The sequence below is a fragment of the Urocitellus parryii genome, chromosome 12, assembly GCF_045843805.1.
Source record: "Urocitellus parryii isolate mUroPar1 chromosome 12, mUroPar1.hap1, whole genome shotgun sequence".
NCBI classification, from domain to species: domain Eukaryota; kingdom Metazoa; phylum Chordata; class Mammalia; order Rodentia; family Sciuridae; genus Urocitellus; species Urocitellus parryii.
The window spans coordinates 93041493-93054509 of record NC_135542.1 but is presented as its reverse complement, the minus strand read 5'-3'; the positions used below and the strand labels follow the sequence as shown (position 1 = coordinate 93054509).

Here is a 13017-nt window from a genome sequence, read left to right as displayed (position 1 = left end):
GCCTCAGTGGCAATTATTCAGCTTTGATATTATAGTGCAAAAAAAACCTTTATATGATACATAAACTAATGAGCATGGCTATGTTTCATTGAAACTTTATTTACGAACTCTGAAATTTGGATTTCATATAATTTTTATGAGTCATGAAATAGTATGCTTCTTTTGGTTTTCTTTCAACCATTTAAAAATATAAAAACATTTCTTTTTTTTTTTTAAAGAGAGAGAGAGAATTTTTTTTTTAATATTTACTTTTCAGTTTTCGGTGGACTTTATTTTATTTTATGTGGTGCTGAGGATCGAACCCAGCGTCCCGCACATGCCAGGTGAGCGTGTTGCCGCTTGAGCCACATCCCCAGCCCAATATAAAAACATTTCTACTCACAGATGTGGGCCAGATTTGTTCTTCAGGACATAGTTTGCCAGCCCATGCTGTTTGGGGACAGGTGGTAAGTCACAGGGGAAGGGGATGAGGGGCACTGTGGAGTGCTAGTCATGTTCTGTTCTGGTTATGTAAGGGTATAACTGCTATAAAACTGTATTAAGCTGTACACTTAAGATTTATATTCTTTCCTATATTCAATAAAAAGAACTTTTTAAAAAAACTTTTTAAAAGTTAGAAAAAAAATACTTTGAAAAACCAAGTATATGTCACCAACCTGATGGTTAATTTATAGGCACTTCTTCATTAAGTTCATTAAATTCATCAGAATCATTATTTGCTTATTTTTACTCGTTTTTCCTGGGATCGCTTATGATCATTTCTTATCAAAGCTTTCGAAGTCTTCCGCTGCCTTTGGCTCTTATCTTCCATTGATTTATTCCAGGGTCCTCACTGGGAACACCAACAAATGTTCCCCGTGTTTCCCATAAAATGTGGTCTCTCTTCTGAGCCCCCCAACTGCACTGATTATGTTCACTCCTGTTTTTTTCCCTGTCTTCCTCCCTCATGCTTGTCCCCCATCCTCACTGATTTGCTTTTCCTGTAGCTTTCATTCTACTTTTTGCAGCTCCTAATGCAGTCTTAAGTGCTTTGTAATGGTGCTCTCCTAGCACTTAATCCATAACTCTTGTCACTCTGTAACTTCAGTACCTCACCTTTCATTTCTCATTTCATGGTGAACATTTCTTCAGCCTCCCTTAAAGTATAAATTGGTTGAATGATTCTTATATTTTCTAGGGTAAATTTCCATCTTATGTGTTATATTAATTCCTCTGTTTTCCCACAGAATTTAATGGGTACCATATTGGATTTTTGTACATTAATCATTCTTTTCATAAGGAAAGTTTATTTCTAAGGGCTTCTCACCCTCAGCATGACCGACACTGTGCAGAAGATAATTTGTTGTAGGGCTGTCTTGGGTCTGGTAGGAGGCTCAGCAGCATACCTAACCTCTAATGCCAGCAGTATTTCACCTGTTATGACAACCAAAAATATCCTCAAACATTTTGTTTGAGGCAATTAAGAGGGGAAAAATAGTCTCCCCCTCATTGGAAGTCACTGATCTAGACTCATTTATCCAAAAATAGAGTGGGTAGAATCCTACTCCAGGTTACCTGACCACTGCTCAAATTCTTCCCTTAGACATTAAGTTAGAGAACTGTATGTTGTAGAGGTTTTGATTATTAGTTCAAAAGCTCAGCAGTCTGAGAGAGGCTGGAGGAACTGTGGCTTGCTGTGGACAGTTGCAAGTGGGAAATTTCATCTCTGAGAATTCCGTTTGCTGGAGCCAATGCCTCTGAATTTGTATGTGTGTTTGTGTGCTGAGGGTTGGATTATATACTCTGTCCTAATGGGGACAAACACTTTGGGACTTGGGCTTATTCCCTCAAAAGGGCATGAGCTGGTCATTCTGATAAGACCAAGTTAAAATAAAGCCTTACATTTGGCAGGATTTTTGTTTGGTGGTTCAGCAAATACTGAACAATGGCCTTTGTTTGATGTTGCTGGCCTTCAGCTACAGAGTTGGCTCCTACTATATGGTTTCTCCTCTCTCCTGCCAACTGTCCTTATCCCACACCTTACTCCACCAGAAGCTGGAGTTAGAGGGACACAGTCAACTGCTTGCACCCCAACTTTGCACAGAGCATGCCTTCTAGACAGGTGGTCTCCAACCCATTCCCTAAGATGTAGGTTCCCTCTGAGCCTCCATGATCATCTTCTCAACACTGGAACTGTATACCTTAGTATCCTTTAACTTGATCTTATACTGGCAGACAGCCCTTGAAATTCATGATTTAAGATGGTAGCTTTGGCCAAATTTCAGTTGATGAGACTTTCTCTTCTAATTTTGTTTCTTTTGGTTCTTTTCATCAGGTTCTAAGAAAGGAGTATTTCGTTATTTTGCTGTTAAGTCCTTGTTCTTCCTTTTAGTCCCCAATGCAATATTTCTTCCTTCTCCATAAAGGTAAAGTGACAGAGCAGAGAAATGACTCAACTCTCTGAAAGAAAAAACTTGCTTTATGTCTTACTTTGAGCAGTGAGACAAGAATTGAGTTCTCTTTCCTAAAATATTCAATAGAAAGCTCTGGGGGACAGCTCAGAGGAGCAAAATTCAATTTTTAAAAAAAATGCTGATAATATGGCTCTAGGTGTTTTTCTTAACCCTGTGCACTTAATTTTACACTCATTAAAATAGAAAAATATGCTCTGTTCTTCTGCACTAGGTTGGGATGAGAATGAAATGTATCTTTTCTGCCATCAGCAAGAGATTACTAAACATAAGAAATTACTCATGACTACCTAACATGAAGAGGGATCCTCAGATCTAAATGAAACTTACACCTTTCCCTCCCTCTCAGAGACCAGGGGATCCACACTTTGCCAGTAGGAAATCTCAAGGGTAGAAATGTACGTGGGAGCACAGCTGAGGCATTTTTTTATGACACTGGTCCAGAGAGATAATAAATGTTCAGATGTCAAAAATCACACAAGGGGGTGCTGGGGCTGGGGCTGAGTGGTAGAGCGCTCGCCTAGCGTGCATGAGGCACTGGGTTTGATCCTTACACCACATTAAAATGAAATAAAGATATTGTGTCCACCTACAACTAAAAACTAATTATTTTTTAAAAAATCATACAAGGGTTTTATTTGTACCTATCTTCTCTTTCCAAGCAACTCTTTATAATGCCTCAGTTTTCTAATGTAATCAGCAGACTTAAATCTGAACATCTTAAGCATATACAGCTAATCAGATTCCACTTCAATGACGGTCAGTAACCAACCACTAGCGCGATGCCTCCTGATAGTCATAAGCACACAGCAATGGATGAGTAGATGGTCAGGACCTACCCTGGATCAGGTATGTTAGACAAATTTTTTAACACTAAAATCTCAGGTCACTTATGAGTCCATGGGCAGCATGCTGGGCTTACTGGTAATAGATATAAATACCTTCATAAAAATGCGCCCAATTGCCAACAACAAAAATTAAAAATAAGATCATGCCTAAACCTGACATCCTTGTAGAGTGAAATACAGAAATACAGTAAGGTTGACTAGGTAACCAAAAAATATGTAGAGTATTTGTTCTTTGTTCAACATCAGTACAATGCTTTAAAAAATACAACACAGTTTCTGTTCTAAGGAACATGGAAATTAACTTCGAAGACTAATGTACAAAGTCAGACAAAGAAGGACAAAGCATTACAACTTGACTCTTCCCAAGCACCGATGCTGTTATCTGTTCTCAGCCCTGAAATCCAACCTCTGTTGGATCTTCCACCTACCATCTCCTCCATTTCTTCCCACGGCTCATCTACTTGTCCTTCAGAGCCTCCTGTTTGAACCTTCTCCTCTAAACTGTGGTCTCCTCCATCTCAGACACATTTAGCCTAGTGAAAGGACCCGAAGTGTAACTTCAACTCCCATCTGTTTGCTGAAGAACTTCCATTTCACAGATCCAACAAGACTCTACAGGGATACCCCTCACAGAAGTCTTCAAGGCTGGAGGGCCAAACTTACTCTCCTCCAGTGTTTTGCAGTCTCAGCAAGTGACACCACCATCATGCAATCAGCCAACCCAGGACCCTAGGAGGAGCCTGTGCCTGCTCCTTCTCTCTTCTTTCTGCATCCAACTGTTAATAAGCAGAAATTCTTTTTCTTATTCTTTCTCCTATCTATTCCTCTTCCTCCTCAGCATCACTCTCTTCGTTCAGACACCCATTATTTCTTGCCTGAATGACACCTGAACCTGCAAATTGGTTTCTCTGCCTTTGAATATCATCCCTTCTTCCCCAGAACTCTCCTCTCCAGCTACTCCTGGTCCTTTGTCTAACACACCAGCCACCTCAGAACCACCTGTGTTTCTCCCTGTTCTGTGATCTCCACATCTTCACTCCCCTCACCCCCACCACACACATGTGTTTCTTCTCCATAATCTTTGCCTGGCACACATAGTTACCTTCTCCCTGTTGACCAATTAAACTTCTATTGATCCTTTAAAATTCAGATCTCACCTCCTCCAGGAAGTTCTCTCTGATACCCGCCTACTCCCTTTATATTGGTATCCAAATAGTCTACCATCTTGAAAAATACTTCACATGACATTTCTCTTTACCTCTGAATTCAAGGGAGGGGGAATAAGTTCTCAAAAATACTACAGAAAATAGATTTTACATGACTGTAAACAGAAATAACTTTGTGTCATCCCATTCGGGACTGTGGTCCCTACCAAGGTTAACTGGCAGATACTGCAATCAGCCACATCCACTGGACAACACCTCTCCCTTACCTGGACTTGCACCATGCTCCAGGAAAAAAAGATTTTTTTCATATGACCACTTATTTAGGACAGGATAATCAACTGGTTAAAAATTCAAGCACTTCTTAGGATAGCAGCCCCTAAAATCTGCGTCTCCTAGCTTCCTGCTTTGGCTAGGAGTTTAGTCTCTGCAGCTTCCTGTCAGCTGCTCCTCAGAGATATCAGGACAACATTTAAAAGCTAACAGACTATTTCCTCGTCTATAAAATGATGACTAGATCTCAAAGGATGCTTTTCCCACTAAAAAGTCATTTGGACTTATTCTCTACCCTAGTGGCTCCTCTGGGAAATTTCCACATTATTGAGAATGGATACAATGCAGAGAGGCCTGCACACATCCTGCCCCTGTGTTAAAGGATCACTAGGGGATCAGGGGCATTTGAATGCATGCTTCAACGTAACAGAACTATATCAACAGCCATGCATCCCCTGCAATAATGCAATACAGGGCTTCAACTTAAGTTTTCTCAAAACTGTAAAATCACATGCTTTTTGGAGGAAGACATTACCTTCTCATATCATCTAAATTTATTTTTTTTGAAGCTTCAAGGGTGCCTTGAATTCTAGTACTTCGATGAATCCCCTTCGAACCCTTGGAAACTCGTAAGTTTTACATAAGGGTAAAACAATGCTCTTGGTGCTCAGGGTTTAATATGATGCCCATATTGGCCAAAATTGTGTATTGGCAAGACTTAACCAATACACTTGACTAACAGGTTTCTTTGCTATGCCGTAGGGACTAGTTATGCTTTTATAAAGTTGTTCTCACCGTCTATCATCAATTGTTTATCCTGAATGCTTAATGGAGACTTCACTTTTCAGCTACTGTTGCATCCATGGCAAATTCTTCCTTATATGCACCTGCCATGTGTACCTCTCTGCCTTCCATGGGTGAGGGGATGAGTCTGGGGGATACAGGATGGTCCCTATCTATAATTAATCCTTGAGCGACCACCTTTATCTCTAAGCCTTGTCCTGAGCCTGAATTCACAAAGGCAGAGTTCTCCCCACCCCCACCTCCCCCCCCCCCCCAGCTGATGAAGCACCTGAGCAGATGCAGGGCTCCAGACACCTCTGGAGTCCAGGATAGCTTCCCTATCACAAACCCTCAGTCTCCACAAAAATTGTTTCAGGGAAAATCCCTTCTTCTGTGCTCTCTTCACTCTGCCGCCATTGGTGCAGTTAGGGCTTGTTTCTCAACCAATTTCAATGACACGTGGTCAGGAGTCCTGCTGCTGAGCTCAAATCTCACTTCCAACTTTCTATGACCTTGGGAAATTATTTAATCTGACTTTTGTTTCTTTGCTGTTAAAATGGAGCCACTGACGGTCCTCACCTCATACAAATGTTACGAGGATTAAACGAGGTGGTAACTGTAAAGTACCTGGCACAATGCCTGGATCAGAGCAAGTGTTTCATAAATACCAATATTGTTATTCTCAACAGCCACCAGTCTCCTGCCACAGGGTAACCACCCTCCACCAACCCATCTTCCATGCTACTGCTAGGGTGCACTTTTAAAAATATCGATTATAGGGACTGGGGTTTAATTTCATTTTGTTGCATTTGGATTTCCAGTTTTCCCAGCCCCATTTGTTGAAGATGCTATCTTTTCCCCAGTGCTTGTTTTTGGCACCTTTGTCTAATATAAGATAATGGGCTGTGGCTCAGTGGTAGAGTGCTCGCCTAGCACGCAAGGCGCTGGGTTCAATCCTCAGCACCACATTAAAAAAAATTAATAAATAAAATAAAGGTATTGTATCCAACTACAACTAAAAAATATTTTAAAAAATTAAAATATCAATTATAAAATACATATTTTTGTCATAGAAAAAAATTCAGAAAGGTTACCTGTAGTCTGACCATAGAAACAATCACTTGACAAAGTGCCTGCTAGTCTTTTTCTCTATTTTCTTTTAAACCAAACAAGATTCCCATTTATTTTTATTTGTTTTTTTTTAAAGAGAGAGAGGGGGGAGGGAGAGAGGGGGGGAGTGAGAGAGGGGGGGAGGGAGGGAGAGAGAGAGAATTTTTAAAAATATTTATTATTTAGTTTTTGGCAGACACAACATCTTTCTTTGTATGTGGTGCTGAGGATCGAACCCGGGTCGCACGCATGCCAGGCGAGCGCGCTACCACTTGAGCCACATCCCCAGCCCAAGATTCCCATTTATATACTTTTCTTTTGGGAAGAGAAAAGTCACCATGAATTAAATCCAGGGCTACTTAATCACTGGGCCACATCCCCAGCCCCTTTTTATATTTTATTCAAAGTCAGGGTCTTGCTAAGTTGCTTAGGCCCAGCCCCTTTTTATATTTTATTCAAAGTCAGGGTCTTGCTAAGTTGCTTAGGGCCTCGCCTAAATTGTTGAGGCTAGCTTTGAACTCACTATTCTCTTGCCTCAGCCTCCTGAGCTACTGAGATTACAAGCATGTACCACTGTGCCCAGCTATATATACTGTTATATTTTCTGTTTTCACCCAAGCATTTTCCTATGATTGAACAATAAGCAACATAAGATAGGTTTGGTTTTAATTCTTTGTTTAGATACAGATAAAATACAACCTGGAAGAGTAAGTGACTGGCAGTGATGGGACTCTGCTCCCCTTGCCTCTTGCCCACTGCAGATGCCCTCCATCTGCCTGCTAAGGCAGTAGCTGCCACTTTTGCATTGCTGGAGTTCTTGGATGCTGAGTGTCTATTGCCTACGTTTTTGCTCGTTGGCTTGAAGCTGGTACACATCCCCCCTGGGAGCTCCTCAAGTCCCAGGAACACAGCAGAATACCAAGGTTTCAGGTCCAGCCCTGCACTAGTGGGCTTCCACCTGGATCTGTGCTCCCTGCTGCCCCAACCCTGTGCTCATGTATTTCTGTGTCTGGAGAGGCCACCTTCTCACCTCTCACCATCTGTATTCTCTACATTTTTTTTTTTTTTTAAACTCAGCTTGGCCAAGTTTCCTGAATAAAACATGTATCTCCTTAATGAGGACCAAACCTGGTCCTCCACATACTCTTACAGCACAGCTACTTCCATGCAAGCATGGCTGTGGTGGAGTGCAGGGTCAGATCCCACTGAATGGGCCACTAGGTATTTTATCATCTATTCTGTCTCCTCAAGCAAGCCACAAAGTCCTTCCTTGCTGAGCCACTTGTCTTCATTTTTATTCATAGTGATTAAGGATACAGGGCTAGGTGATCAATGAATGACTGATAGATACAGGACAACAACCTTGTCCTTCTTTTACAATGCATGTGTTTTTATTTCTTTTTCTTGCTGATTGGACTTGACAGGCGTGAGACCAGCTGGTGCTCCTCTAGGCCTCACTATGACCCAGATGTGGTTCTAAGTGTTTGCACAGATGAACTAACCCAACCCGCAGCCTGGTGAGTAGGTGCTATTACCATTTTCATTGTACACTGAAGAAACAAGACATTGGAGGTTGGGAAAGTACCTAAGCTCTCCGCACTAGTAAGCATGGCAGTTGAAATTTAAATTAAAAAAAAAAAAAAGAAACAAAAGAATCTAATTTGACCAACCCTAATACCTATGCAATTGAATGCAACAATTAAAACATTATTAAGAATCAACTATGCCCTAAGCACTTGGTAAGGACATTTCTGACCTTGGAGGAAGGAAAACACCTAACATAGCACTAAACCCAGGCAGGTGGGACAGATGTATACAAACACAGAAAAGAGCAAGGGGAGGGGGCCCAATTCCTATGATTGGAACTAGCTTCCCCCAAATACTGGGATATAAGGTGGCCCTCGAGACCTTGTCAACACTAGTCATGCCTAAGGAGCAAGGTGAGCGGAACGTGATGCTGACATGTCTGTGCACACTCAGCAGGACCCTGCATGTCTGCTCGCTCCAACAGAAGCCAACATTTTTTGCACTGCAAGAGAATGGTCCCTTGGTGTCTACACAGGACTCTGGGGTAGCTGGGGTGGAAGGACAGCTCCTTCTCACAGGCTGTGACACGGCTTCCCAACAAATCACACAATTTTGTTGCTATTTATGTATTTTGACAAGTCAAGAGGACAGGACTGTCCTTTCCTAATACCCATTTGTGTACCATAAAGTCACAGTAATTCAACACGCTTATCACCAGCCTCAGTGTTCTTCTGTCAACACCTGAAATGCACGTGTCTTTCAGAGAATCTCTATCAACAGCAGAGCTCGGAGCCCAGGGTGTGCCTAGAGCCTACCACCGCACCAGCAACCTCCTCTAAACAGAATCCACGTGTCTTATTTTTACCCTGGAGAGCAAGGCCTACCATACCAGCTAACTCTTCAGTGTTCTGACCCCACAGCACTGCTGCATGCACTACCCCACAAGTACCTCTGTTAAAACCCCTAACTCATCCCCTGGCCTCTCAGCCACTTCAGACCCACTCATCCAAACCGAACTCACAAACTCTCCTTCAAACCTGTGGTCTTAGCAAACACCACCACCACAGTGGAGATCCAAGTTGGCCTCATTGCCTTCTCCTCTTAAGAGGTTCTAGGACCCTTTGTCCTTTCCTAACCCACAACTCCTTTCTTATAGAACCCTCCACCAATCTTTCCTCCTCACAAGCCAGAACAGTCTTTCAAAGCATAAGTTGGCAGGACATTAGTTGCTTTTGACCTCTTAGGAGCTCACCTAGTCCAACTGCTGACCTTGGCTCCCTGGGCTCTGCTCCATCTGGCCCTTGCCTACCCCTCAAGCCACCTTTTCTTTCTCCTCTCTTCTCTTGCCAGACCAAGAACAGTCCAAACAAGTTCCACCTTCCCATAGCTCAAGCTGTTCCCTTTTCCTAGAATGTCTCCTTTCTGCCTAATGGCCCTGAGGGGCTCAGCACCGGAGCCACCTCCAGGTGCTTTTAGCTCAAGCTATACTACATGGCACCTGTCCCACCTGCGCTAACATGGCACACACCTCATGGCATCATAATCAGTTCCCATCATCTTTTTCATTCACCTCTGAGCTCACTTCTGTGTTCCCAGGACTCAGCATGCTGGGAAACTCATAAGTGTTTTCCAAATGAAAAGGCAGAGCCTGGAGATTCAAAGCCACCAGGCCATGGCCCTTAGCTCTTCCCCGACATCTAAGTGGACTTACCGACACAATCGCAGGTTGGGAACTCGGCCTGAGCCCTCTTGGCAGGTGTGTCCAGCAGACTCTTGGTGGGTGTGTCCAGGTACTTAAGAGGTGACTCCAAGAAGCCACTGAGGGTGGGTGTGAGTGGGTTCTCAGCCTTGGTTGGTGTGGCCTCCTGGCCTCCCTCCTCCGAATGAAAGCAGGTGGTTGAGAGCACAGTCACAGCCCCTGAAGACTCAATCTTGATTTGCTTGGGAGAGCGGGTAGCAAAAGGGCTCTCAGGGGCTGGGAGACATGCTGGTTGGTTCTCAGGGTCCTGAATGGGCACAGAAGGGGGGCCGGGAAGCCCAAAGCTATCCCCAAATTCAGCCTCAAACTGCCGGATGAGCTCTTCCAGTTTGTCATCGGCAGGGGGAAGGGGGCCAGTGGAGCCTGGCTGCAGGGTTGCCATAGGGCTGGGGGACCTCATTTCCTGAGTAGGGGGCAGCAGGCTGTCCCCGGAGGGACTAGGTGCAAATAGCGCAAGAGAAGGTTCTGGGGGCAAGGAGACAGCAGAGCCCTGTGAGGCAGGGAGAGAGACAGGGGGAGGGGTTGGGAGAGGGGCAGGAAGAGAAACAGGGGGAGGGAGGGAGACAGAGACTGGGGCAGGGAGAGACAGAGAGACAGGGGCAGGGAGAGAGACAGAGACAGGGGCAGGTGGATGTGCCTGCACTTCCTCAGAGGCTGGGGACCTCAGCCCTTCCAGGACAATCTGCCGCAGCGGCAGGAAGAGGGGCTGGGCTTCCCGGGGCCTGGACTTCTTGATCTGAATGGGCTTTCGGACACTGGGCTTAATTCCAGGGGTGTTTTTCTCTGCTCCCACAAGACCTCCAGCTGGTGTGGGGGGCTTCTTCTTCTTCTCCTTGGGTGGTTTGTCAGGAGGCCGTGGGGCAGGTGAGCTTGGTGGGGCCCACCAGCCAGGAGTAGGAGGCTCTGAGGGAGCGGGGAAGGAGGCATCGTGGGCCTGTTCTAGAAAGAGACTGCGCTTATGGTGGAGGTGCTGCTGTAGGGCGGTCTGGGCCTTCTGGTGGGTACTGGGCTCCGAGGATGGTGGAGGAGCCTCCTTCTGGAGGACTGGTGATGGGGATGGGGCTGGAGAGGAAGAGGGTGCCTCAACCTTGACCTTGGGCTTGGTGGGTAGGGCCTCAGGTCGCTTGAATACTGACTGGATGTAATCACTGGCACTGCCCAACAACTGCTCCAGTTCAGCCATGGGGTCAGGGCTTGGACGGGGCACAGGCCAGGAGTTCCGGGATGTGGCTGGTGGGGTGTTGGTGCCCCAGGCTTCAGGAAACTCAGTTCTAGGAGTTGCTGGAGGAAAGGCAGGACTATCAGGAGCAAAAGATGCATGCTCCTCGGGGGGAACCACAGGCCATGAGGGGGCCCGGAGGTAGGACTGGGGAGACCTGAAAGGGGCTGGAGGGGACAAGGCCTCAGGGAGGGGACAAGAAGCCTGGGAGGTGGAGTGAGAAGGCTGGGGGAGGGCAGAGGAGAGTTGTGTGAGGGCCTCTATGGCGATGGCGGTCTGCAGGCTGATGTTTTTTTCCTTGGCGATGCTCAGGGCACTCTGGGACAGGGGCAGGCCCTCCAGGGGAGGAATCTGGGGGACCTCAGAGCTAAGAAGTGGCCTGGTGCTTGGGGCTGGGAGGCTAGCCTCACCAGGAGGCAGAGTCCCTGGGAGCCTGGGCCTTTCCTGCCCTCCTTCCATGACCACAGACTTGATCTTCCCCTCCAGCCACTCGAGGTAGTCAGGGCACTCTGGGCCATCGCAGTTGCAGTTGGGTGGTTTCATACCATGCCGTGCAAGGGCCAGGGCTGTCTGTAGCGTGTCAAGGTCTTCACTGCCAGCAGAGCAGCCCTCAGACCCTGGCCGGGAGCCCCTGCTATTATTCCCAGCCTCGCGACTCATCTCACGGTTGAAGGTTTCATAGAGCCGGGTGCTAAGGGCCCCGTAAGAGGACACAGCTTCGGCCACAGCCGAAAAGGCCACCAGATCGTGGGCATCTTCCAGGCGAGCAGTGTGAGCTGGGCCTGGGGCAGCGTCCCAGTCGGGCTTCTGGTCTACCCGCCAAGGACCTGCAGTCCCCAGCAGACTGGGTCCGGCGGGCTCTCTAGCACCATTGACCGGCGCCCCTGAGGTGCTTAGCTGCCGTGAGTCCCCATGGTACACTGGCCCTGAGTCCATCTGACCTGGAACAGGTCCATCAACTGGGCTGAGCTCTGGGCCTGTCTGGAGAGAGAGGGGAAAGCAAAAAAGGAAAAAGATGAACCACATTATTTGAAAGGCATTGCCCTCTTCACACAACTCTGATGTACTTCCCAATCCTGGTTTTCTTACAAACCCTCTCCTGGTACTTCCTGAGCCTCAGTTCATCTTCCCATGTCTCTGTTGCTTAGTTAGCCTCACCAGCTGCAACAGAAAGATTTTTTTTCCCCCTAGTGCTGAGGATTAAACTTGGGGTGACTTATCACTGGGATACATTCCCAGCCTTTTCATTTCTGAGACAGGGTCTTGATGTTGCATGAGGCTAAGCTCAAACTCACAATCCTCCTGCCTCAGCCTCCTAAGTGGCTGAGTTTATAGGCATACACCACCACACTCTGCAACAAGGAGGTCCTAACACAGAGTCCTCAGTGTTGCTCAGGTTCCGTGACAGTCTCAGACTAATCATACTGACAAGCTCCCCGAAACCAAGGGCACCAAGAAAAAGTCTAACTCACAATCACCAAAGTCACACCAGGATCATATTTATTCTTTTTCCCCAAGAGGTAAAGAAAGCTAACCAAGCCCAACACATAACTAGGTGCTTTAAGTGGGAAGCATGTACATGTAAGGGTCAGTGGGGAAAAGCCCTTTCATAAACTCAGCCTGGACCAGCAGTCAGCCCTGCTACTTATCAGGAAGGAATCCACAGTTCCTTTCTCTCTCCTTTACTGTCCTCACTTAAGCCCAGGCTGAGCTGTCAAACAGCAAGGGACAGACCACATTCCCCACATAGCCCCAGGCTGCAGGGAAACACTGGATCCCACACGGTGTGTGTTTAGCCCGTGCCAAGTCAATCATACTGATGACAAGAAAATTGCTGCTTAGGAAAAAAAAAGAAAAAAGAAAAAAGACTCAGGCCACTTCCCAA

General features: G+C 45.9%; 1 protein-coding gene across 1 annotated transcript in view; it reads right to left on the bottom strand.

Moving 5' to 3' along the window:
- The window catches only part of Tet3 (tet methylcytosine dioxygenase 3), a 93736-nt gene that overhangs the window by 30006 nt on the left and 50713 nt on the right, over positions 1 to 13017 (bottom strand). The window contains exons 4-5 of the mRNA XM_077791897.1: positions 10547 to 12113; positions 9866 to 10456 (exon numbers count right to left, since the gene is read on the bottom strand). Coding sequence (XP_077648023.1) covers positions 9866 to 10456; positions 10547 to 12113 — 2158 coding nt within the window. The remainder of the gene's footprint in view (positions 1 to 9865; positions 10457 to 10546; positions 12114 to 13017) is intronic.